Below are 27,918 nucleotides of genomic sequence, written 5' to 3'. Positions count from 1 at the left end.
GGGTCACCATACTTGGCTGAATGTCACGTCACTTTTCACTTTCACTTTTCATACATAGTCTTCTCCCTTGACTCCTATTCAGACAGAATGGATTTTCTTCTTCCTGTCAGGATCCTTCTGCTTTGCTCATTTTATTAGCTAACCTTGAAGGCTCCTCCCGAGGCTCTACCCAAACATTTCTAATGTCCCCTAAAACACTCTCTGTCACTTGCCACACTAAAAGAAGAGAAAAGTATGAGAGAAAAGTAATGTGAGTGGTGTTAGTGAGGTGTGTGATAGCTTTGGAGTTCTTGGATGGCTTTTTAAATGCTCCAGACTTCTGACAGCTAAATGGGACCTGAGTAAAGGGTGTTTGTGCATGATTTTTCACAATGCACACTTTGTGTCAAGTGGAATCTTCTGTGTGCGTGTTTGCCGTGCTGTTTGTTTTATTAATTATTTATCACACACATTGTGTCACAGACTCAATCCTGAAATAGACAGATTAGACCCCAGAACACTATCCGATCGTGACCAGTCACTGTCCATCATAGTCTTACCTCAACCCAGTTCCCCGAGGCCATAGCTCCCTGCTGGATATTATACTATTAATAGGTTATTATTACTATTTAATGACACAGAGCAAGAGGATATAGGTTTAACCACAATATGCAGTTGTGCAGTATGAATTACACAAGCTTGTCTGTATGTTAGAGTATAGAATAATAACATGCAGCATGCAGCATGTATGTACTGTATAATTACAGTGGCAGTAATTAGCCATTGGTGTCCTCTGATATGGGAATGATATTCAAATGTTTCATGTTTCTGATCTATAATCTTGAGTAGTGTGTGAGAGCATGTGTGGTGTGAGTGTGCTTGTTCCTGCTCGTATGTGCATTGTTGAACCATAAGGTGATAGAGGCGAAGGGTACGCTCTCCTGAAGCGTGACAGATTTAACCATAAATCAGCAGGATTAATACACACTGGCCCAAGGTCTGTGTGTGTGTGTGTGTGTGTGTTAAAACACACGAGTCATTTAGAGCTGGACTTAGACCTCCATCAGTCTCTTGTTTCTGACATCAACCATGCTCTAGACTGAAACCAGACAGACAGAGAGAGAGAGAGAGAGAGAGAGACTTTTATGATATTTATTAATTCAGTAAAGCTAATAAATTCTGCATATTTGTGTAACTACATTTACTTGCAATGATAATGAGAACTATGCAATATTGCAATTAAACTTCACCTCATATTAATGCTATTTTGCTCATGATCATGAAATCCATAACTGTAGTAAAATACAGTATGTGGCATATACAATTTTAATTTTAATAGCAATAAATCTTACTTTGATTTAGCCAACTCTGATTGTTGGAAATAATCACACTGGTGCACATGTCATTTATATTAAATATTTAGTGTATTTATAAGAAATATAATATTTTTGCTGAATTTATTTATTTAATCATTTATTCATTTTTGCAGCATACTTTTTTGCAATTTTTGCAAAATGGCAATGGCAATCCTTTGGCAATCCTTCCAATTTTGGGACAAATTTTCCTGAGCCATTTATAACAATTTTCTTTGTCGTGTTGTTATTAGGATTGATAGAATGAATATTTGGCAAAGACTTCCACTACTTCATTTACATCCTAAAATTAATTGGATCCGGAAGGTGCAATTTAGAGCTCAAGTCTAGTCCCCTGCTCGAGCACCTCTCTTGCTGACAGCGAGCAAAAGCTTTAATGTTTTTCATTGTAGAGCTTTCGTTTTAGCATTGTTTTTGGATGATTATAATTTTCCTGTCTAGCACTTAACCCCATGTTGTCATGAATATAGTGTTTATTTTTGTACTGGTGTGATTTGACACAGTCTTTATCAGTAGTGTTTGATAGCTCTCCTGAGGGACTGACCCAGCGTGCTCTCTGGAGCTTTACCCATGGAAATGAGCCGTCTGGAGGTGCCCAAATATGCCTTTGTAGAACACACACACACACACACACACACAGGCTCTCTGTATGTAAATGTGCTGACTAGCTGGAAGGTATGACGGTTCATAGAAATGTGTCGGCCAGTAGAGATTCTGCTTCATACCAGGGTATATCCAGACAGCAGGCTCTGGTTAAATTCTGAATTGAAGAATTGGCTTTTAATTCATGAATGTGGATTTGAATTGAATTGGCCATGCCTCACAGGAAACTGAATAGAAATTCAAGGTAGAGGAATTACTTAAAATACAATTCAGATCAATTTAGTAAGTAGTAGAATTCAGGGAAAGTAAGTGTTTCTTGAACCCTCAGCTAAGCTGAAATGTATTAAATATATTCTATATAAATAAAGTACAGGTTTTTTTAGGTGTATTTATCTATAAGTCCTACAAACTTCTGACTTTTTCCCATGATTCAAAAAGTTATTGTATTATTTAAAATTACACTTTTTGCAGTTATATGAATTTATGTAAAAGTTTGTTTTAATTTTACTTCCTCCCTAAACATTATATACCTAATTAAATATATTTTGACTGTATTGTTATTATTTTTGTTGTTGTTGTATAAACAATCATTCAAAATTTTGGGGTCATTAAAAAAATGACATTTTTATCCAGAAAGGTTTCATTAAATTGATAAAAAACTGATAATTTTTAGATTAGAATACATTTCATTTATTTTGAACTATCTGTTCATTAATAAACCATGGAAAAGTATCACGGTTTTCATAAAATTAGTAAGCACAAATTCATTATTAATAATAAATGTTTATTAAGAAAAAAATCAGCATATTAGAATGAATTGGGTGATGGCTAATGAAAAATGAGCTTTTTGTCAATTATATATCACTTTAAAAAACAATAAATAAATAAATAGGAACAATATTTCACAATCAGTATTTCACTGTTCTTAATTTGAGCATTAATTGACTAAAACCTACCCCAAACTTTTTTAACAGTGGTGTGTGTATAGTATACAATACAAATTGTTTAATTTAAATAATCATTTTTCCCAGTATTTTGGGTTATGACTAATAGTCTTAGTTTAGCAACATAGTGATGTCAGATCAGTTGTAAATAGATTATTCTTGACACTTTGCCAGAATTAGCGTTCCATGTGCAGATGTTTCATTTTTAGAGGGTTTTACGAAAGGCAGCTCACTAGTTTGAGGAACAAAACGTGTGTGTGTGCGTGCGTGTGTGTGTGTGTGTGTGTGTGAAACTCCTGATGTGAATGTCCCTCACAGATAACAAACCCACTCTGACATTTAGGCCCCGTCCACACGGAGACGGAGCTTACCCCAATCCGATCTTTTTTTCCTCGTCTCAAGAAATATCAGCGTCCACACGAAACCGCATAATGATGTAGTATACATGCCAGACCAGTGTGTGGCGCTGTATTTCTGACACAGAGATACACTAAAAACAGAGAAGAAGACTTGGACTATGCTCATAAACCTTGCGCATGGTACACAAACGAACATAGAACAATACATTTATTAATCAGTGTTAATGTTAGTTAATAAAAAGACAATCGTTCAGTGTTTGTTCATGTTTTTGTTGCTGTTACGTGACGTAGAGGTGTCTGACTATGGGGGAGACGTGGGCTGCTGACGTCATCGATTCAGAAAATATACGGATTAGCCGTCCAGACGAAAACGCAAAGACGGCGTTTTCAAATTTATCCACTCTGGGACCCGGTTTCCAAAAATAGTGGTTTCACCTTACGAAAACGCCGGATGCGTGTGGACGAAACGCCTATCCGATAAAAAATGTGTGCGTATTCACAGAAACGCATCTCCGTGTGGACGGGGCCTTAAAGTCATTTATGGTTGGGGCACAGTGAGTCACTGAAGGGGGTTTGGTCAGATTAGATTATGTTGACTCCTCGGGGGTCTATCAAATGGGATAAATTTGGGATTGCAGGTCAAATTATGCATGGAAATATGCTCATATAAAACATATAAAACATGAGCAGAAACAGATTTGCACGGATCCCCCCGAGAGAGACCTAACATTGCCTGCATTCAACTCTGGAACCAGTTCCATTCAAATCAATCATTTATGCTGTTTACGCCTTTTCTCCCCCCCCCCTTAAACGTGGCTCATGGTATTTACCTTCTCCTTGAACACATTAGGGAGTGTACCATAACTCATGCTCTGAGGGGGGAGTACTAACCTTTTTCAATAGTCCATAAACAAATTAGGGCTCCTGTGCTTCAGTGCCTGTGCTCATTAGTGGAGAGGAAACTCAGGCGTTAAGACATTACGGGCACATGGATGAAGAACAGCTTTAGACGGAGATTATGACACAAAGCCAATTAACAGCCTCTTTGATTTACAGTTCAGCCCTATTAATGAAACACCCGCCATTAACACAATGGGTAATGAATTCGAGGCTGTGAATCATGGATCAGAGTTGCAGTCGTGGAACTTGTGCGGTTTATCGCCTGCATGCGCGATGCTGCTTTCGACGGGGCAAAGACTGATGATATCTGCATGATTGTACATGAGACTGAGTGACAATGAGATAACGTAATAGAGCTCTTTCCGGTTTAACTGTGCTCTTCATGTCTCTCTCTTATTATTAATAATGCTGGGCAATAATATAATAGATCAACAATGAGGATTATTTTCCCTTAGTTGAGTAGTTTAGATATTTTTTTCACTGCTCCCTTAAAAAAAAAAAAAAAGAAGAAATTCTCAGAAGCAAAGCATTTTTTATTATTAAACATTAATATTTATTTTTAGAAGAATTTGTAACAGAAATACTTTCAGAAGTTTTCGAAAGAAGTCTTGTATACTCAAGGCTGCAGTTATTTGATCGAAAACACAGTAAAAACAGTAATATTATGAAATATTATTTTCTATATTTTTCGATCTTAATTTATTTTACAATGCGGTTATTCCTGTGATGGTAAAGATGAATTTTCACCATCATTACTTCAGTCTTTAGTGTCACCTGATCCTTCAGAAATAATTCTAATATGTTGATTTAGATATATTTTTTGTTGTTGTTGTTTTTATTTATTTATTTGAAGGATTTGTTGATGAATAGAAAAAGTTAAAAATTTTATTTTATTTATTTATTTAAACCTTTATTTAACCAGGAAATTAAACTCTTGAGATTTAGAATCTCATTTACAAGAGGGTCCTAGCCAAGATAGGCAGCACATTTAGTTCCACATGAAACTATTTAAAAATATTTGTTTATACACAAGTCACTCAAAACATTTACAATCAAATGACTTTTAAAACTATATTCTTTAAAATATTTTTCAAATAATTTAGCGATACCAACTCTTTTAAGGATAACTTATCTTGTAATTAATTCCAGTCAGATGAAGCAGCATAACTAAATGCCCGTTGACCTATTTTAGTATGAACTTTAGTGACAAACTTTAGTTTGAGTCGACGGGATGACAATGACTAAAGGGCTTTTGAATTTAAGATAAACCTTAATGTGCATGATAAACCAAATCCAATGTCTGCAAACAATGCTAAGGTGCCTGCATATAAATGATATCACAATAATCCAAACCTGACAGAAAAGTAGCTGCTACCAATCTCTTTCTTGCCTCAAAAGAAAGACAAGACTTTACTCTTAAAAAAAGTGGCCCAGTTTCGACTTCAGTTTTCTCACAAGGTGCTGAACATAAAGGCCCAAAAGAAAGATAATCATCAATTAAAAATCCCAGATATTTATACTCAGATACTACCTTTGAAAAGTAGTAATTGGGCATGAATTTAAAAGTGTAGACTTTTTTTTTTTTTTTATAAGTTTAGATTTTCCCACATTTAAAAACAAGTTTAAAATCGCTCAGTGTTTTCTGAACTGCAATCAAATATGAATCCAATATTAAATAAATAATAATGGCCCAAGGACTGATCCCTGTGGTACACCGATGTTTACATTCAGAGTACTAGAAGTGAGCTCCTCTATATCTATACACTGAGATCTATCCAATAAGTAATTAACGAACCATCCAGCAGCATTTACTTATAAACCTACGCAAAGTAGCCTCTGCTTCAGAATTTTGTGATCTACAGAATCAAAAGCTTTGGATAAATCAATTAAAAAGAGTAGTTTTTGTTATCCAGTGAAACCATTAGTCATTTAATACTTTTACAAATGTTTTTTCCTAAAACTGGATTGGAAATCTTATAGGACATTTTTAGAAGATAAAAACTCTTTCAATTGATCATTCACAAGCGATTCCAGAACCATAGCCAAAATAGACAGTTTTGAAATAGACCTATAATTATTTAATACAGTTAGGCCAAATCCCAATTCTTTTTTATACCCCTTACATTTATGTTTCTTTTTGTTTGCTGTAGCAGCCATGTTGCCATGATAATTCATACCCCTTCGTTTGAAGTGTGGTCCTGAAAAATCTTCATTTGAAGGGCTATCTGGCCCTTCCCCTTACCCCTACCCCTCCAACCAAAAAAAAAAAATTGAGACACCAATTTCTCAATTCTCTTTTGGTTGGAAAGGGGAAGGGCTAAGGGGTAGAAGTGGGATTGGGCCTTTAAAATAATGGCCGAACATATGCAGTGGTTGAAATCGATTTGAATTTGAAAACTTTTTGTTTTCCAAAAAGATTTTGAATTGTTTAGATTATTATTAGAATCACAGGATTTATTTAAAATTTATTAGAAATGTCTATGCCATCACTTTTGATCAATTTAATGCATCTGTACTGAATAAAAGTATTATTTTACTTAAACAAAATGTCAGTGTATTTTCAAAGTAAAAAAAAGAAAGAAATTCCCCCTTATTTAACTCAGATGTCAGGATGCTTCTGATTTCTTTTTCCTATATTTTGGTTTTAACTTTTGGTATATATTAAAGTAAGTGTCAAATGGACATCTTTGCATCACACCTTATTGTTTTTCAGGTAGCATTTTATTTTACAGTCCTGTTCCCCATGTACATACTATGTACTTATTATAGTAATTATAATAACTATGTAATAACTAGGTACTAACCCTGAACCTACCCCTAAACCTAACCCTACCCCATGTAGTTACCTTGTATTACCAGAACTTTCTTAGATAAATACACTGTAAGTACACTATAAGTACATGATAGTACACATACTGTAAAATAAAGTGCAACCGTTTTTCAACCTCTTACGCTATAAGTGTTGCATTTTAAAGTTGAATGTCTAGTTAAAAATAGTTTACATTTTTTAAATACGTTTCAAGACCCATGCATTCTGTAACAGTACATTCTGTTTATTAATTTTATTTTATTTTTAAATCAGTAACATGTCCTGGTAGTATTAAATATAACACCTCTGAATAATTTATTAATTGTTTATATTAATTACATTTTGATGTTAATGCTCAGACACTGCTCTTTCAGAGCTCATGTCTCAGATGTTTCTTCTAAAATTCCTTTTTGGAATTATAAGAAAAAAAAAAAAGAAACAATTGAGAATTGTTGGCAGAGTATAGAACAATAAAAATAATGTGTTTAGTGTAGGTGGGATCATTTGGACTTCAGACTAGATAAGAAACGGACTGATATACAGTACATGACCTCTAACTTTGACTTTGGTATCTTGGCAAATCTGAGGACACTGGAAATCTGTTTTAAAATACTAGAGAGGAGTCATATGATGGCCTTTTTCTGGGAGTCACAAAAGTCTCGATTTACTCTCCATTTATTGTTTGTGTTTGTTTGTGTGTATGTCTCCGTTGCAGTACAACATTACAGTTGAGATGATAGTAATAAAGTTGGCAGTCTGATGGTGAGTGGTGACCCCAGGCCCATGTGGGCCCCCAGAGGAGCTTTTGTGTAGTCACAGGGGCTGAAATTCTATTGATCTACCCAGGGATGGATGCTCTCTCTGAGCTGATTTACTGGCCCCAGCGTCCTCCTCTCCAACAGACCAGGAGCTACATAAAACACTTGACTGCCAGCCTCTCTATACAATCACATCTCATATATCGTCCTCTCTCTGTCTTTCATTCTCTTTTTGTTTTTGTTTTTTCTTTCTTTTTTACCCCCACACACATGCTAGCCACCTATACATGTCTTCTATTATAATCTAGAAGTTAATGTGTATTTCATGAGCTGGATGCACTAACCTATAAAGGTTTTGGACAGGTATCATCGTATAGTAATACCGTTGCATTGGAGAACCATGTAAAACACCATGAATTTGGTAATCATTCAGTACTATAGTACATACACTACCATTAAAAAATATGGAATTATTAATATCTTTTTAAAAGAAGTCTCATTCTAATATGCTGATTTGATGCTCGAGAAACTTTTCTTATTAATTATCAGTGTTAAATTATTATTATTTTTTTGCTACTTAAAGTATTTGTGGAAACCATAGCACATAAAAAGATTGGGGTTATTGATATTAAACAATGAATTCAAATTACTTATTAATTCAGCACAGATACATCAAAAGTGACTGTGAAAACATTTATATTGTGTCAAAAATAAATGTTCAAATAAATGCTGCTCTTTTGAACTTTCTGTTCATCAAAAGATTCTAAAAAAATGTCTCATGTTTCAGCAAAAACTGTTTTTTAATAATAACCATATTAACAATTGAGCAGAGATAATCGATAAAAATTGAGAAACAAATCAGCATATTAGAATCATTTCTGAAGGATCATGTGACAGTGAAGACTGAATAATGAAGCTGAAAATTCAGCTTTGCATCACATAAATAAATAACATGTTAAAATATATATTAAAATAATAATAGTGCACAAAATTACTCTTTTCACCATTTTTTTTTGGTGTCTATTGGATTCAAATTATAAATAGCTATTCAGTATCATTAGTCCATATGACTCATGCACGGTATTCCAAGTCTTCTGAATTTTTTGATTATCACTGAATGATGTTCCACACAGAAAGCTATCATGTGGCATCAGAAGACTCGAAATATAGCTCATGAGTCATATGAACTACTTTTATAGTGCTATTTTGTTCTTTTTTTAAGCTTGGCAGTCTTTGGCTGCTATCTGATTATTTGTTATGCTGAACATCTTACTTTTTGTGTTTTGTGAAAGGGAGTGTACAGGTTTGAGATGACATTTAGATATTACACGATTATAGAAATATCATTTTTGGGTGATCAATCCTTGTAGGCTGTACACAAATGTTCAGGGTTCTGTACTCATTCGTCATTCTAATCACCTGTGGCAGTCAGATTTAATGTTGTTTTGTCCGGGAGTTTCTGTTTGTGTTTTTTCAGATAGTGTTGTGCCATCGAGATGAGTTAGGTTCACTGATATAAAACATTCTACACACTTGCTGAGACGGGCATGTGACTGCAACGGAGTGGGGGGGGGGGAGAGAGAGAGAGAGAGAGAGAGAGAGAGAGAGAGGGAGATGAGCCCACAGGCACATTGCTCTTGTTAGTTCTTCTCGGCTGTGTGGTGTGTTAATGTGCAGTGTATCAGTCATAAGCATAATACTGGGCTCACTGTTGCCTCAATAGTGTCATCTATCAGCTCGAGCCAGAGAGAAACAGAGAGAATGTGAGTGTCACTGCTTTACACATACTTACATATAAACACACAGCTCTGTTTCAATACCTAGTGAACTGCCTTCATAGTGTGCTTCTGATGGGACAACTGTAAATGCTAATTTGCATGCTTATGTTGCCTACTGAGGATTTTTTTCTGAGGAACTGTTTTCAGGTTGTGACAATTGATAATCATTAATCCATTACAACATCAATTATATGAATTGTTTAAAATACATTATATATTTGCAATATTTAATACCAACAAATATGGATAAAGATGTATTAGAATAATATAAATATTTATTTGTATTATGTGTTTTGGTGCTTAGGATTGTAGATTATACAATCCCATAATGCAACAAGTGAACAAATCCATCCTGGGGAATTGAGAAATGTTTATTAATATAATTTAGAATGATTAAAAATAAAATAAAAAAATAAATAAATAAAATATTTGTGATAATTTATAATCAAATGTATTTAATATAAGTTGGTTGTATTATATTTTATTTATTATAATTCATCTTATACCAAGAAGTATGATTAAAATATTTTTGAATATATATTTAAAATATTTATTTGTATTATGTATTTTATGCTTACAGTCTTTTGTTACATGTAACGCAATCCCATTCTGCATTTTGACTAGAGAAAAAAAATACATCAAAGACGGAGGTCAAAGTCAAAACTTTCAAAAATTATTAATAATCATTAGAAATATAAATAAAATATATTTTTAATCATTTTTAATTATTATATTTATTAAGTATCATTTACTGTTTTAGATAATTAATGTTATAAAAGTATGGTTAAAAAAATGTCAGAATAATTTCCCAAATAAAACAATTGAAATGTGTTTTTGTGCTTATTAGAGTTATAATAACATAATTATATATATTCCTCATAAGTCAACCCCCCCCCTTGTAATACCTGTCATACCCATGTCATTATACAGAGTTGTGTCCTGATATGTCACAAAAACAAGAGCACACACACACACACACAGACATTATTAGCTTATCACCATGCCAATGCCAAATGCTGTTGAAATGATTTGAGAGAGGGGGAAGTCTTTACTAATAAGTGTAACGTAAAACACTTAAATTGCACCATCTTCGATCACATTATAACTCACACTGAAAGCAGCAGAATTAGCATAAATCTCATTATAAACAGAGAGCGAAGTTCATAAATCCTCTCATTAATTAGAGGTGTTTTTACCCCTCTTTCATACAGCACTATAATAAACGTGTATGTGCATGTGGTTTAACTTATTGACCTTTAAAGTGGCTGGATGTGACTACATATGAAAGAGGTTGTAAAATTTCACCCGATATATCGTGAATATGTGTATTGATTGCTATGGGATATTTCGTTTATCTATTTGAGCATTTTGCAGAGGTTGTTGTTATCCAAAGTATACTTTTGGTCCTTGGGTACTGAACCCAAGGCCTTGGTGTTGCTAGCACCATATGTACTGTACTGTATGTGAGTGCTTTTGCATGCATGAGTCTGATTCTGAGTCTGTGTGTGTGTTTATGGCTGTGGAAGGGATTGAGTCTGATCTGTTTGTTGGTCTTTCTCATTAATGTAGAATTTGCAGCATTAGGTGCCTGGTGCCATCAGCAGAACTAAAACTGGAATGAGTCAGGGACCCCCTCGCCAGGTGTCTTCATAAACACACACCTGTTACCAGAAACACAGAGACTCTGTGTGTGATGTATAAAGAGCTCAGAGGATGTCGTTGTTAGTTTGACTATATTTTAGCAGGTTTTGGCATATTGAGACTGTTCAGAAGAAGGACTGAGACAATAAAGGGTGAAGAACCTCTTTTAAAAGGCTTATTTTGTTTAGAATTTGATTAATGAGAGAAGAAAATAACTGTAATATTAAAATAACTAGTTCTCAAGGTCAGGACTTTGCATCAAATTAAAAATACCTGGAGGAAGTCTTACTTAAAGGAGCAATTCTTTCCACAATGTGAGATATTTTGGGAATGTCCAATTTACCTTTGCAATTTAATGGCTGAAATACATTATATATCTTTTGCCCAGATTTTTGGTCCAATTTCCCTGAGGTCAGTTCCACCTGTAATGTTTGTATCCACTTAGCTGTATCTTAAATTACGTTACCAAATTGGCAAATATTGTTTGATAAGCACAAATTCCAATTTTTTAGCTACAAACTATAATTCCATTTAGCCAGAGGAAATCAAACATGATTCATTTTTTTTGAGTCAGTTTAGGATTGCATATTGTTCTCAGTTGTCATGCATCTGCTGTGAGTTTGTTGTGTTTGGACTGACTTAAAACGTGGCTCTACTTTACACACACATATGCAAATAAACACATGTACACACTCTTATTACATACCAACATCCAATCTCCAATCTCTCAATCTCAATCTTCTAATCACTCTTCTGAATAGTAAGTAAGGTGATTATGTTGCCTTCTGAGGTACTTTTTATTTTTGATCAAATGATTTGCGGATACTGCATAAGTATAATTTATGATAAATATAATTGCAGTAAATCATTTAAAAGCAGAAAGTATGGAGCCATGAAAAGGTTTGGTTGTGAGTAATCTAGGGATGTGTATTGTATGGCCAGTGTAAACGCTGTATATTCCAGCTTTAATTTTCGCTTTCAAACTCCTTTTAACAATTGTTCCCAAACTCACATCACTGGTTCCGGCAGAAGTGAACCTGCCACTTAAAAACAAAACACAAGTCACAGTGTTTACACTCTTTTGCCAACCTGTGAATAGCTTATACTGTAGTTGTCCCTGCATATCACACTGGGATATTTTAAAAGTATCAGAAAAATTACACACTTCAACTCTAACTGGGATTTATCCTTTGTAGCCTCTGTGCTGTTGGATATATTTATACCTAAGGTGGGCTGTTTAGTTTACTTAATATGTGTAAATGTTTCATATTTGCCAACATCCCTTAATTGGGTAATTAATTAGGTAATATCCACTTGCAGTGTTTGTATCCAGGTATATAACTATATTTTAAATATATTACTCAGTGGGCAAATATTGTTGTTTCTCAGGTAAATTTATCTAGTTTAAAGGGTGTCTTTCTTACTAGAAAACAAGACCAAAGTTCATATTAAGAATCATATTAAACTCTGGCCCTGGCAGTGAGTTTATATTTCCATAGAGCAACAAGTCTTTTATCTCAAAAGATCAAAGAGAATTCAACTTTTCATGACCCCTTTAAGATTGTTTGTTTTTGATGTAGTTTACTGTCTGTCTGTGTGTATTCAGGTACATCCATTACCCAGCTGCAGGCGGTGGATCCGGATGGCGAGCCGTTGATTTTTGGTGTGGTGGGGGAAGAGGCCATGCGGTACTTCGCTGTGCAGGAGACGACTGGGGTAGTGTGGCTGAGACAGCCGCTTGACAGGGAGGTGCGGAAACCATGATCAGATGGTGAAAGGATTGAATGACTGTCCAGCTGGAGCTGACGCTAGTGATGTAATGCTGCTGTTTGTTTGTTTGTTTGTGTTTTTGTGTATTCAGACCAAGTCAGAGATGCAGGTGGAGTTCTCAGTCAGTGACAGTCAAGGGGTAAGTTAGAGATCATCGATCTAGTATCCATTTTTTCCCACCCATCTGACTCTAAGGTCTGTGCAAGCTTTGCTTTTTACTTTCCACTACCGTTCAAAATTTCAAGTTTTTTTTTAAAGAAATACTTAAATTCTGCAAGGTTGCATTAAATTGATCAGAAGTGGACAGTAAATTTGATATTTATAATGTTACAAAATGTTTCAAATAACTGCTGTTCTTTGGAACTTTCTATTCGTCTAACAATCTTGAAAAAAAAATTCAGTTTCCACAAAAATATTAAGCAGCACAACTTTTTTTTTTTTTACATTGATAACAATTACTCAATATAATTTGTATATCAATGCTGCTCTTTTGAATTTTCCTAAAAAAATGTAATAGCAAAAAACGTGTCATGTGTCAGTGAAGACTGAACTAATATCAAATTTCACCTTTGCATTACAGGAATAAATTACATAAAAAAATATTTTCAAATAAAATGTTATGTTTATTCACAATACAGCTGTTCTTACTATATTTTGATCAAATAAATGCAGCCTTGGTGAGAATAAGATACTTTTTTACTGACTCCATGTTTTAATGATTGTGTAATTTCTTATTTAAACCATTACAAAATTGTCTTGATGAACTTTTCTATTATAGTGTCAATACACTAACTTGAATTATTTAGATTTTTTTTTAATTTATGAAATCCAATGTAGAGTTAATAGAATGTTATTTATTATTTAGTTAAATTTTATGTGTTATTTGATTTAATTGTTTTTTAGGTAGTCAAGGATACAGTGAACATTCAGATCGGAGATGTAAATGACAATGCACCATCCTTTTTCAACCAGCCCTATGCTGTTCATATACCAGAGGTAATGTACAACCCTTCACTCAAAATCATTATCCTTCATATTTATCTGCTAATTACTGTTATGTCCTGTTTGATATGGAAATATATTGGGTGAGACTTTGAATTTATTTTAAATGTTTTATTTTTTTAAACATTAAATATATTTTACAATAAATATTTTATTTAATTGTTTTCTTTTTTAAAAAAATTATTGAAATAGTGTGCACCCGTGATTTGAAAGATTTTACGATGTCTTATGATAAGACTCATTCAAAATATGAATTCCAAATATGTTTGGAATGCGGAGAATGTTTTTTAATTTTCTTTATTTCTATATATCTCTTTCTTTTTTCGTCATATTCGTCACCCCCGACTAAGATCAACAGTCTTTCACTCTCCTGCTCTGTCAATCAAAACTCTTCCAACTTCAACTTATCCCTCACTCCTTTTCCCATCATCCGTCTGGCCCATCTCCTTCTAATCCCTGACATGAGGTAATTTGGTAGAGTAAAGGAGTAATTTCTCTCTCTCACTCTGCAAGCGCACACACACCTCAGCTGATGTCTATATACATCCCCCCCCCCACCGCAAATCTTCAAAGCCACATATTTTTTTTCTCTTTTCAATCTGTCATTCTGAGAAAATAAAAGTAGGGTGAGAGTGAGCGAGTGTGAGCGAGAGAGCTGTATTTAGCTGATGTTGTTTACTGAGGCTTGATGATTAAGATGTCTGCACTTAGGAGGACAGAGGAGGACCGACATGTTTGGCCACTTACCCATAATTCTCGCTCTTCATCAGACCTGTGGAAACTCAAAGAGATTTGGATTGTTCAGTGAAGAGTCTCTCTGATTGTCTTTTACCTCTTTGGATCACTGAATCATCTTTTAAGTCGCAGTTTGTAACATTTCTTTTTGAAACTTTAAAATAAGTCTGCAGTGCATTTAATTTATTTGTAACTCAATTTTTTCTAAATGATGATTTTCATTAATATATGTACAGATGTTTTTTTTTTAATCAGTATAACTACACACTGTACAACACATTTAACCAGGTTTTATTCAAATATTTTACAATGCATTTCATATATTTGTAATCCCCATTATTCCACATGGTGATTTTCATTAGTTTCTTACAGAAAAATAAACAATTATATTTATTAAGCATAAATAAACACCATGCAACAAATTTTACCATCACCATTATGATCCAACAGAGAAACAGAATATCCAAATAATGTAGTTTTTTTTATCAGATTTAAACACACAACCATACATGTCAGAAAGATTTTTAGTAGATCATGTCATGTCCTTTTAGTAGATCATGTCCTAATGATCAGGTCAGAGAGGCCTCAGCAGATTTACACCGGTGAATTATAACCAGGAAATGTTTTTGACAAGTTTGGTGAAAATTGTCTGTATGTTCACTTACATTTTGCTAAAAGAAGAATAGAATGATTGTAAAGTTGTTTTTCACTGAATATTTAAACCTCTGCTGTAGCTTTTAAAACAAGTGTTAGCATCAGTGATGCTAATGGCAGCAATGACATCATCAGACATCATTGGATCTCACATGCTTCATGACAACACATCGTTAATGCCTGACATAATTTAATTTGAGATTGATAGCAGAAAGGACAATTATGAGCAAAGAGCAAGAAAAAACGGGTCCAGCTTCATCCCAACCAATTTTTTTTCTGTTTAAGTCTCTCTGTTTCTGCATTTTGATGGTCTCATTACCTCCACTGACCTGTCTTGGGCTGTGAAAACATTACTCCATTATTCTGTCAGTCAAACTGAATTCCACCAATCAGGGATTATCCTGACATCACCACTCAGAGTGAGAGGTGTAAGGCCACGTTCACACAGCAGCAGAATACAGTTGTCAGTCCTGTATTTGAGTCCTTAATACGGTTACGTTTACACACAGTACGATTATTTTCAGATGTGACAACCGCATTCTGTAACTGAACTCACACCCATACATTTTCAGGGACCACAACTACATTCTCGGAAAACCCACGGACAAATATCTGTTTCTCATGCCATACAATGTGAGAGAGAGCCACTCTGCTGCACAAATGCATGTTTACCATGAGTTGCGTGTTTTCATGTCTGGTTTCAGTAACTTACAGTGACGGAGAAATTAGCTCCCAATGTATGATAAGACCTTTTTAAAGTTGCATTAATAATGAATCTTACAAGAACATTAATAAAATTAAAATGCTTTTGCTAGTACAACATCTATAGAATGATGTGTTAATAGGTTGAGTATCATAGCAGGCTGAAGGAAGGAACTGTGTGTGTGTGTGTGTGTAGTGTGAATGGGCTTGTAATTGGCAGTGAAATTAGTTGGGCAGTAAATGTAGGAGGTTTCTTATGGTAGAAAAGCAGGTGAACAGCATTGCGTCTGACAGTTATAAAGCTGCTTAAATTTACAGCCGTGTGTGTGGGTATGTAAGCATGCAGTTGTGTGTGTCAGTGTTTACTGCACTGTTATTCTGTGATGGCACTCTACAGCGCAACAGCAAAATAATTATATTGTGTGAGAGACTGATTTGAATGTGATGAGGAAAAAGACTGGCTGTATGTTTAATTTATGTGCATTTTTTGAGGAATATACTACAAATTGTTTAATTTGGCAAAGGTTCATTAAATTGATCAGAAGTGGAAAGTAAATATATTTATAAGATTTATATTTCATATAAATACTGTTCATTTGAACTTTCCAATTATCAAGTAATGAAATAACGACGTGAAATAAACCAATATCCCAAGTTATTCAGTTTTTCCTAACAGTACATTGACTGAACAGTTAAGAGAACCGATGATGAGATGTGCACGAGCAAAGCAGCTGGACTGAGTCTGTCCTGCTTGGACACACAGCGTCACAGTATGGTAAGGGGTATAACATTTCCGTCACATGCTTGAGGCATTCAGCCAATCACAATGCACTGGATAGCTGACCAATCAGAGCACACCTCGCTTTTCAGAATGATGAGATTTGTAAAATCAACACGTTTCCGGAAGGCGGGGCACAGAGGAGAAACTATAATGTACAGTATATGGAAAATAATGTGTTTTTTGAAACTTAAACCGCATAAACACCAAATACACCAAATAATGTTCTTTTTAGCAACCTCAAATGACCCCTTTAATTTAACATTTTGTGGTGCTGCAAGGCAAAATTCAAATATGCTTTGATGGCTGTTAAATGTTTTGATAGTATTAAAACTGCATAATTAATTTTATGGTTTAAAAAAAGCAAACAAAAAAACTCTTAAAATATTTTCGGAATATTTTGCCAACCCTGAACCGCAAGGGTGATATATATGCTGTACATTGCAAATAACAAGGTTTTGTTTTTGTTATGAGTTACATTTAATGCAATTAGCAGAGCTTTTATACAAAGTGACATACATGGCATTGAAGTTATACATTTTCTCAGTTCTTGCATTCCTGGAGAATCGAAACCTTGCTTTACTGTTTTAGCTACAGGAATGCTAATGAAAGATTTGTACGAACGGGTTTGTTGTTGTGAGTGTTTGTAGTGGAATCCCTCTGATATTAGATTGACTGGTTGATTTTTGGCTTCGATTCACACAAATTTGAACGTATTGGCACTTGTTCATGTGCAGAAACAGACTTTGCATTTGCAGTTTGACTTCAGAGAGTGAGCTGAGATTCTCCTGTGGCGGTGAGCAGCCTGTCATAGTCAGATCAGATCTGCCTTTCAGGTTTTCAGCATGCAGGCAATGTGCTAGGAGTTCATTTGCTGTTTGTAGTATGTGGAAAAGCAGAAATTGCTATTTGCAATCTTGCCAACAAAACTTCTGGGTTCCTCAGGCACCACAGAAAATTTTCACTCCAAAAGATATTTGGAGATTTAGGCTTCTTAAGATTTTAATTTTAATTTAGTGGAACTTTCTATTGATTAATTTTTGATTAATTTTTTTCTCAACAAAATATTAAGTGCTGACTAGATTAGAATACTATTAGATGCATGTTATTAGAATTTTGTATTTTCTGAGTTGGAGGTGTTAAAGAATAATGGTGTAAACAAATTAGTTTTCATCATAATTACATTTTTTATTAACCTTTTAACTGTCACCCCCATTTTTGAACATACACGTGAAAGTACACTATTCACACTTAAATTGTTATAATTCATAAACACTTTTGAATACAGACCAAAGGTTGGTCTCTTTTTAAAGAAGACAATCTGCAGATTATTGCAGAAGTGAAATCATTTAAAAAAAATGAAAGCATAAAAAAGTTATAAAAGTTTATATTTACTGTAAATACATTTATTATTTTATTTTTATTATATTTTATATAAAATAAATATTTTATAAAATATGTTTTAATCCAAAATTGCTATAAAATTAAAGCCATATGTCTAAATAAGTTGTGTTCCAAATTTGAAGTTGATATTAAAAAAAATTAGGTTCATATGCAATTTTGTTTAGGTGTTATACCACAAAAAGCCACCGGGTGTCATTTAAACTCCATTGAATTTTTTGGATGCATTTGTTTGTCACAAATGTATCAATTTCTCTCTCAATATTATGTCTATGACAAAATAACCACCAAATATGGAATCTTGAGACTCAGACCTTTCCAACGATATGTATTTTGTCAAGATTATGAAAAGTTTTGATTCTAAAAGACCGTAATATATATGGAATATGACCCCTCCCACTAAGGGGGAGGACCACGCTAAAAGATTTTAAAGTACGATTTTCATGGTAACGCAGTGTCCGATTTCAAAATGGTTTTCATAGGATGAATTTGGAGTATTTAAGCTTTCAAATGATATATAATTTATGATGATTACTAAAACATGTGATAGGGAAAAAGGAAGCGGAGTAGATTTTTTGTGACAAAGGTCAGAACTCCTGTTATGATGTATATGTTTTGAGGTGCACTCTTTTTATAAATTAATCTTTTACTGTTCCTTCATAATTTTTAACAACAAAACATGGTCAAATATCTATTTAGGAGTCTTAGACCTTTCCAACGATATATAGTTTGTCATGATTAGATTAGGATATAATTGTAATATATTGAAGTAAATTTAGGCGTCCCGTATACGGGACGGTGACATTTAACAGGTTAAGGCTGTACAATTCAATTTGTATGTACAACTTCCAAGGTTGTACATACTGTAGAAACTTCCCAGAAGGGCTTGAAGGCAGCAAAAAGTTTTTATTGTCACAATACATTCTGTGATTAATCTGTGAATGACATGTAGTGCACTGTACAGTGCAGCCTTAGATTAAAAAAATTTGATGCCAAAAGGTGGATTCCATAGAAGAACCATTTTTGGTTCTTCAAAATAAAGTACCTTTTGAGGAATGGAAAGGTTACATGGATTTTAAAGGTTCTTTATAGAACCAAAGATGCCAATAAAGAACCTTTATTTTCAAGAGTGTTTTGACCAATTAGTGCCCAAAACTGCTTTCTAGCTAGGCCACTAAGGTAAGGATCACTGAATGAGATAAATAAGGAATATTTATGAACATTATGTATTTACAATATAACCAAGATATAATCAAAGTCTGTTAGAGGCCAGTTCTGTAGTTCGTTTCGGTAGGCAGCATATGGTATTAATAAATATTTTGAAGGGTAAGCTCAGCCCTGTCAGAACAAAATATATGATATTTCCAAACTGACTACTTTCACTCCCAAACCTGCCAAACACCCAGAAGACAAAAAGCGAGTGTGCCGGCTTTCAATTTACGTTCAAAGCAAAACGGAGCTGTGGGAAATGGAGATTTGTGGTGGACAGTGATGATATGGCCTCTTGATCTGTTTGAAAACTGCCTGCCAAATGTAAAGCAGCGGATGTTTAGGGAAGGGAATTGTTCTCCCCAGTCAGTCATTATGGAATTCACTGCTGGAGCGGTAAACTGGAGGTTTTATATTACCATCACTCTCACTGAAATCTATTACAAACACAAACACACACTCTGTTTGAGTGTGTGTTTGTAATACACACACACACACACACACACACATACACATGGAAGAGAGAGCACTTTCCCTGCATCTCTATGAGTGAATAAGAAAGAGGGGAAGGAAGACATGCACTCAACTATTTAGGATTTGTCTTTATACAATAGATCAGGTTTGGCAACCCTGGGGAAATAATTGGCATTCAACAGAGATCAATATTACTTATTTTATTTGCTTACTGTAGAAATATTGAGAGATCAGTATTACTTATTTTATTTATTGTGGAAATGTCATTTTCCCTCATATCTGGATGCCAAACGTTCTTTTGGAATAATACACTATTGTTAGAAAGTTTGAGATTGTCAATGTTTGTGTGTGTGTGTGTGTGTGTGTGTGTGAGTCTCTTGTGATCCCCAATTTTTAAACCCCCAATATTTATTTGAAAATATTACTGCATGAGAAATGTAGTAATATTGTGAAATATTATTACAATTTAAAAGAACCATTTTCTATTTGGATAAATTTTTAAATGTAATAAATTCCTGTGATTAATTTTCAGCAGTCATTACGCCAGTCTTCAGTGCATGATCCTTCAGAAATCATTTTAAAATGCTGATTTGCTGCTCAAGAAACATATCCTATTATTATATATTTGTATAAAATTGATCAATGTTCAACCAAAAAATCCATCATTTACCAAAACTCTATTAATTTTTTCTTTGAACCCAAAATAATATATTTTGAAATATGTGTACAACCATACAGTTGATGGTCCCCAATGGCTTCCATAGTTTTTTTCCATACTAAGGAAGTCAGTGGAGACCATTGACCCCTTACCTTTGAATATTTAATGGATAGTGCAAGTGAAATTGAACAACAAATATGGCAAAAACCAATGCAAGTGATGCAGTTATTAGTGAAAACAGAAAACAGTGTCACATCACTAGTGGCGTCTTTGGTTTTTTGTCTCCTCATACCAACTAAATTAATGTCTTTTGTATTTTCTGAGTTTGATCTCAGAAGGCCGCATGATTAAGCTCAACGTTAATGTTGTAATGCATCTGTTATGTCTAAAATGCCGCCAATGTCGAGAACAGAACTTTGCTTTAAATGTATCTGTGAGTCTTGTGAGTGTTTATTATGCTGTATGTGTGTTTCTGTCTATGTTTGCATGTCCGCATGTGTGTTGATGGCTATTTAGTGAGATATCACAGATGCAGACTGCAGTTTAGCACACATCATTTACACTTCAGTGGCTAATATTACAACGCCTGCGTCCTGTCCATCAAACTGTCTCTCCCTCTCTCTATGTCCTGTATCTGCTTGAGCATGAAGAGCACCTTTGATTTGTGTTTGCGGTTTTTGGAGTCTAATCTCACCTGTCATACCAGAGAGAGAGAGAGAGATGGAAAGAGTCTTCCATGCCTGTATTGCTTGAATCAACCAAACCACAGAATCACACATTTACATTCATTCCTGTAGCACATGTGAAATGTAGATTAGTCAGAGCAGAATTATAGAGAGACAGAGAGAGGGAGACAGACAGTCTGTCTGTCTGTCTATTAAAAATATATCTATCTGAAATACATTAGAGTGAGAAATGTAAATTTTGTCTAAATGTTTTGGATAGATACTTGGTATCCTAAAGATTTACAAAAAACAAAACAAAAAATCAACAGGATTGAATAAAGAAGTTGTTGGGGAAAAACATCCTGGTTTTATTCTCATTCCCAGTTCTCCCTTTCCTCTCACTTTATCTTTTTTTTCACTGTCTCATGCAACTGTCTTTATAAGTGAGGGAGCTTTTGTTTTACTCATAAATCTTGTATGTTAAATATTCACAGAGTGCCTCTATTTGCTGCAAAGCTACATGGAATGATTGCAAACAGACGCTTGGCTACACACACACACACAAACACACTCACCTGTCCTCAGCTCTTTATAATCATAATGTTAGATAATATGAGAGCATTAGTTTCTATCTGTTCTCACTGCAGCTATAATCAACGGTTTGATGTGTCAAACTGGCTGTGCGTGTCAGTGTTCTGGTGTATGTGTGAATGATCTTGCCTTAAAGTGGTTTGGTTGTGCATATGAAGTGGAAATATTGATGCATGTGAGTATGCTTATTTGACAATTACATTTGTACACTGTGAAATCTATTTCATGTGCCATACTGTGTGATCATGGTGCATCCCTCTTGCACTTGATTATTTGTGGTGATCATTTCTCATGCCCTGTTTAATCTTTATATCAATCAATTTCTTTTTACTTTTTACACTGTTTTTATCTCCTAGACTCTTTTTATTGCTCTTAAGGTTTCTACAATTTATTTGATTACCAGAATTAACTGTTGTATGTATATATACAATAGTTCATTCTGGTTCTCAAATCTGATTGGTTGAGAACTGCAAGATATTATACTGGTATAACTACAGGAATGCCCTTTCACAATTTGTATCACTCCGATTGTATCACGGAATGTAGTTTTAAGACTTTCTTTTAGGCAAGAATGTACTTGTTTAGACTTCAAATATGCTGTGTGTTAATAAAAATAATGTCTATTTGAAAATTTGCTTCAACGTTTTCGAGGATGTGAGCTCCAGGGCGTCAGCGGCCATTGAGCGCTCATGAACCCACCGAGAGCAGCCCCACCCCGGCCAGATCTTCTGGAATTTGCCACTGACTCTGTCTCTATAGTGGTTAAATGTGAGATATAATTCTTTTTTGGTGATTCTAACAGGGAGTTTATGGTCTCATTAATCTATTATTTGTTCCAGAGCAAATAGTTTAGGCTGAGGGCAAATCTCATCACTTTATATTTGATGACTTTAATGCTGTATATTAGAGCGCTGCCTTGATGGCTGTTGTTGTTGTTTATTATTTAATAAATAATATGTTATTCACATAATAGTAGTTTTTAGAATCGGGAAACAGTGTGTGTGTTTGTGATGGAGTTTTTAGTGACATTGTCCCTCCATTAGATTGCGACAAGAAACTGTTTTATGAGTCAGCAGTAAAGACTTTTATATTGAAAGAGACTGAAAGGGAAGTTATTTTTACTTTTAAAAACAACTTGTAAGATGCTGTTAACAAATGCAGGGAGCAGTGCTGTCATCAGAAACCACCCTTAACAGATGAAAGGACAGTATGACAAAGATATTGCTTTCCTCAGCAAATATTAGTTTCGCTCAGTCCATCTCTCTCTCAAAATGCTCTATTTCAGTGGTTCCAAAACTGGGGTGTCCGACAAGGATGAGGGATAGTGTACAGTCAGCAGATTTTCGAAAGAAACCTCTGCAATAAATGATTGAACGCAAAATATTAATTTGACATTTTAATGACCTCATCATGACTCAGTACCTACTTGAGCGCTCCGTTATCAGTTGTAGCAGTTGTGGTAGTATTAATGACAGACCACTAGTTGGCGCCTTTTAAAGAATCAGAGTAGTATTGCAGGGAGCCATGTAGAAATATAAATAAACGATGCTTGGTTCTGCTCTATGTATGTAAGTTGCACATTTGTGAAAGGACTTCCAGTGCCAGGTAAATGCAAAGAATATTATGAAAATGCTTAAAGAATCACAAATACCAAAACAACATGTCTACACCAGACGAGAGCGGTGCAATTTGATAAAAGCAAATAGATGTTCTCTGCTGTGGATGCGATGCGACACAACTAATCCATGACAGTAAACTGATGCCGCATTCAGTTTCTGATTAACTCCAGCACTCTGGACCATTTCAAATATTCATGAGAATTGTAAAAGAAAAAAAAATCCTCAAAAATGTGAAGCAGCACAATGTTTTCAGCATTAAAATAATCAGAAATGGTCACTGAGCAGCAAATAAGAAGTAAGTAGAAGATAATGTTGATTGCTCAGTTATCTTTCATTTCTTTGTCAAATAGATGTTAAATATAAAAAATGTAATATAAACAAATGAGACACTTGTTGACATTCAGAAAGAGCATAAAACTTACTTATTTAAATAATTTATTAATGAAAAATCTGATTATTGATTTAAGGGTTGGAAATATTAGCCAGATCTGGTCTCCACCACGGTGAGTTCAATTAGCTGCTGATAATATGGCTCCTCTGACAGGACTCTTGTCTAATAGACATGAAAAAGACACCACCCCTAAGAGCAACCATAAACACTCATCTTCTTCTACTCTCCCCAGCTGATTTGAAAGGACTGATTTATAATCAGTGTTGTGCTAGTAACTAAGAAATAGTAATTAGTTACAGTTACTAGTTACTTAATTCAAAAAGTAACTCAATTACTTTGTTGATTACTTACACCAAAAAGTAATGCATTACTGTTAAAAGTAACTTTTTAGTTTCTTTTTAAAAGAACTTTCTTTAATGTTCCCATTAATTCGCTTTTATGCATTATGGTCTATACAAACAAAGTAAAACAGAAAGTAATTTTTAAACATTGTTTGAATTGAGGCAGACCAGCACAAACTGAATATTGTATATCACAAGGATTTCTGAAATAAATAACAAAACACCTGAATAATATATTCAGAATCAAAAACTAAAGTGGCTTCTGCATCATAAAAGCTGTTGTGTTGAGCCCTTAAAAATGTTCCTTTAGCTTAAGTAAAACTATCAACAATGGATAACATAACACAGAACATTTTGAAATAAATAAATGAAAGCAGTCTGAATTATTCAGAATCAATTTCAAGAAACATACATACATACATATACTAATGAGATTAGACTGTAGCCATTTAGGTATTTATAAGAAACTGAAAAAAGCACAAATGTCAGGGCATGACAAAACTTCTCCAGGCCCCCAAAATACCCTTAGACTCCCGAACTGATTCAAATGATTCGCGAACCGCTCCGAACTCCTGAACTGATTCAAATGATTCGCGATCCCCAAACTGACTCAAATGATTCGCGAACGCGCTCCGAAATTCCCGAACTGACTCAAATGATTCGCGATCCCGCTCCGAACTCCCAAACTGACTCAAATGATTCGCGATCCCCAAACTGACTCAAATGATTCGCGATCCCGCTCCGAACTCCCTAACGGACTCAAATGATTCGCGCTCCGAAACTCCCGAACTGACTCAAATGATTCGCGATCCCGCTCCGAACTCCCTAACGGACTCAAATGATTCGCGCTCCGAAACTCCCGAACTGACTCAAATGATTCATGCTCGAACTCCGAACGGACTAAAATGATCCGCGAACCCACTTTGAACTCCAATTCAAATGATTCGCGATCCCCAAACTGACTCAAATGATTCGCGATCCCCAAACTGACTCAATAGATTCGCGAACCTGCTCCGAAATCCCGAACTGACTCAAATGATTCGCGATCCCGCTCCGAACTCCCGAAGTGACTCAAATGATTCGCAATCCCGCTCTGAACACACGAGAACTCTTTGACCACAGCTGCTGTGCTTCAAAAGCTTTTGCAGCAGCTCAACACTGGTTTTCTCTGAGGTGGTCGGATCACATCAGATTGTGGTTAATCTTGCAGATCATGACTTATATTCTTCCTCTCACTGCAGTTTGGTAATATAAAGATTCCCCTTTGAACTCCCACCTCTTCTGTGGGTTTTATTTTTCAGGGTCTGAATTTAGGCTCATGGGGTCTCAAAAAAGAAACATTTTCAATCTCCAGGGTGAACGTTATGACAACACCAGAGTTGTGCTAGTTACTAAGAAATATGCATTAAAAGTAACTTTTTAGTAACTTTTTTAAGTAGCTTTCTTTAATGTTCCAATTAATGCGCTTTCATGTGTTATGGTCTATACAAACACAAAGTAAAACAGAAAGTAATTTTTAAACACTATTTTGATTAAGTCAGACCAGCACAAACTGAATATTGTATATCACAAGGATTTCTGAAATAAATAACAAAACACCTGCATAATATATTCAGAATAAAAAACTACAGTGGCTTCTGCATCATAAAAGCTGTTGTGTTGAGCCCTTAAAAATGTTCCTTTAGCTTAAGTAAAACTATCAACAATGGACAACATAACACAGAACATTTTGAAATAAATAAATGAAAGCAATCTGAATTATTCAGAATCAATTTCGAGAAACATATACATACATACATATACATACATATATATATATATATATATATATATATATATATATATATATATATATATATATATATATATATATATATATATATATATATATGTTTAAAAATGAAATCTGTTATCATGCTAAGGAGCTGACTGAATGCCGGTGACTCCACAGAAGAGACATGTTTTCAACTTTTCACCTGTATGAGAAAAACATAGAGAGAATCACTTAAGACACTTTGCTGTAGACCCATTCCACATAATAATATTCATTAAAACTGTATGTTAACACGTAGGAGCTTGGTGCATGAATCCATGAGTAGGCTACAGTTTACAAATCCATGGGAACGGATTGCGAAAGTGCGCGCGCAGATTATGAATTTGTGGGTACAGATTCAAAAACCGAGGGTACGGTTTACAAAATCTGAGCGCACGGATTGGAAATTCGTGGGCTAGGATAGGACATTCAAACCAGAAAGACACAGCTTACATTACATAAAACATGAAATGTTTTTGTCTTTATGCTCAACTAAAGTGAAATAATGAGCATATTTCCACTTTGAGAAACTCGTGTTGCTCTCGCCATGACTGCCGCACATACTTGAATAAACAGAAACACGCCCAGAGCGTGTCTTCGTGTTTACAGTGGTTGGCATCCACCAATCCTAAAATGCGTTGCTGCTGCAAACAGGTTAGGCTGCACTTCAGTCAAAATTAATTAATTAAAAAAAAAGTAACGGACAATGCACCATATGGTAACGGTAATGGAGTTAATTTACTTAAAAAGGAACTGCGTTACAGTAATGCATTACTAATAACCCGTTACTGCCCAACACTGGTTATAATGCAGTAAACAAATGTATCCAACCAACTGTGCATGTACACACTGATCAAATTAGTGACTATAGAATCAAATAAACATGCATGCACAGTTTGCACACAGTTTGCAGTGTTTTATTTTGGACAAATACAATAGTATCAAATAAATAAATAAAGTTGGTATGCTGTGTCTTTTTGTGCAATGCACCTTTTGTATGATAATCAGCTCCCTGCCCATTTGCATTTAATTCTATTAAAAACACAATTCACCTGAATGAAATGGATAGAGATTGCGAAACGAGAACAAGAGATATGAGACACATAGTGTTTATGTTGTAATTTTGTATTTCTGGCGGTTGATGCTTTCAAAGCTGTTTTATCGGATTGTGTGACACTTTAAATATTGTCATTATTATTTATTTCTTCCAAACCCATATTATTATTATTAATTTTTTTTTATGCTTTTTATTTATATTTTGCATATATTCCCCATGTTTTTTTTTTCTAATACAATGAAGAAAAAACAACAACAATGTTGTCAAGCTCCCAAAAGTATCATAAAAGTACTTCTGCCATATAGACTACTTGTAACTTGACATTGCATCAGGTTTGATATCAGTGATGCCATGTTATTACAATTTTAATACGCTGAAATATGAATGAGATTTGGAAAAGATTTTCAGCTGAATAAAAAAAACAGAAATTTAGTCAGTTCCTATCAGACAACTTGGGATACATTTCACAAATCATATAAACCACTTTATTGTTGCTTTATGGTGCTTTTTTGGAGCTTGGCGGTGTCTGTTTTCTTTGTATGAAAAAGAGCTGAGACATTCTGCTAAAAAGTTTTTTTCTCAACTCAAGGGTGAGGGTTAGTAAATCATGACAATTTTCAATATCATCCTTTCCCTGTCTTATCCGTAGTTTTTTTTTTTTTTTGTGTGTGCATCTGACCCTGGCTCTCTCCCACTGAGACACAAAAAAATGAATGAATGAGAGAATGAAAGGGTTTGAATGATTGAGGCAGAGTAATGGGGAGATGTTTTTTCTTTTTTAGGTGTCCTTGTGCTCCCGCCATGAGGTACCCAAATACCATCAGTTTTTTTCTTTGTGCACTTTGTTCTCTCTCTCTCACTCTTCTTTTTTTCTCTCTGTGTGTCTCTAGGCCTTCCAGGCTCTTTCTTGATTA

General features: G+C 34.6%; 1 protein-coding gene across 1 annotated transcript in view; it reads left to right on the top strand.

Annotated features, from left to right (window-relative positions):
• Window positions 1–27,918, top strand: part of LOC128026545 (cadherin-23-like) — a 127,261-nt gene that overhangs the window by 2,276 nt on the left and 97,067 nt on the right. The window contains exons 2-4 of the mRNA XM_052613805.1: window positions 12,751–12,893; window positions 13,006–13,057; window positions 13,822–13,910. Of these exons, the coding sequence (XP_052469765.1) occupies window positions 12,751–12,893; window positions 13,006–13,057; window positions 13,822–13,910 (284 nt within the window). The remainder of the gene's footprint in view (window positions 1–12,750; window positions 12,894–13,005; window positions 13,058–13,821; window positions 13,911–27,918) is intronic.

The sequence above is a fragment of the Carassius gibelio genome, chromosome A13 (assembly GCF_023724105.1).
Source record: "Carassius gibelio isolate Cgi1373 ecotype wild population from Czech Republic chromosome A13, carGib1.2-hapl.c, whole genome shotgun sequence".
Taxonomy (NCBI): Eukaryota; Metazoa; Chordata; class Actinopteri; order Cypriniformes; family Cyprinidae; genus Carassius; species Carassius gibelio.
The sequence above is the reverse complement of the archived record's forward strand: the minus strand, read 5'-3'. Positions and strand labels throughout refer to the sequence as shown.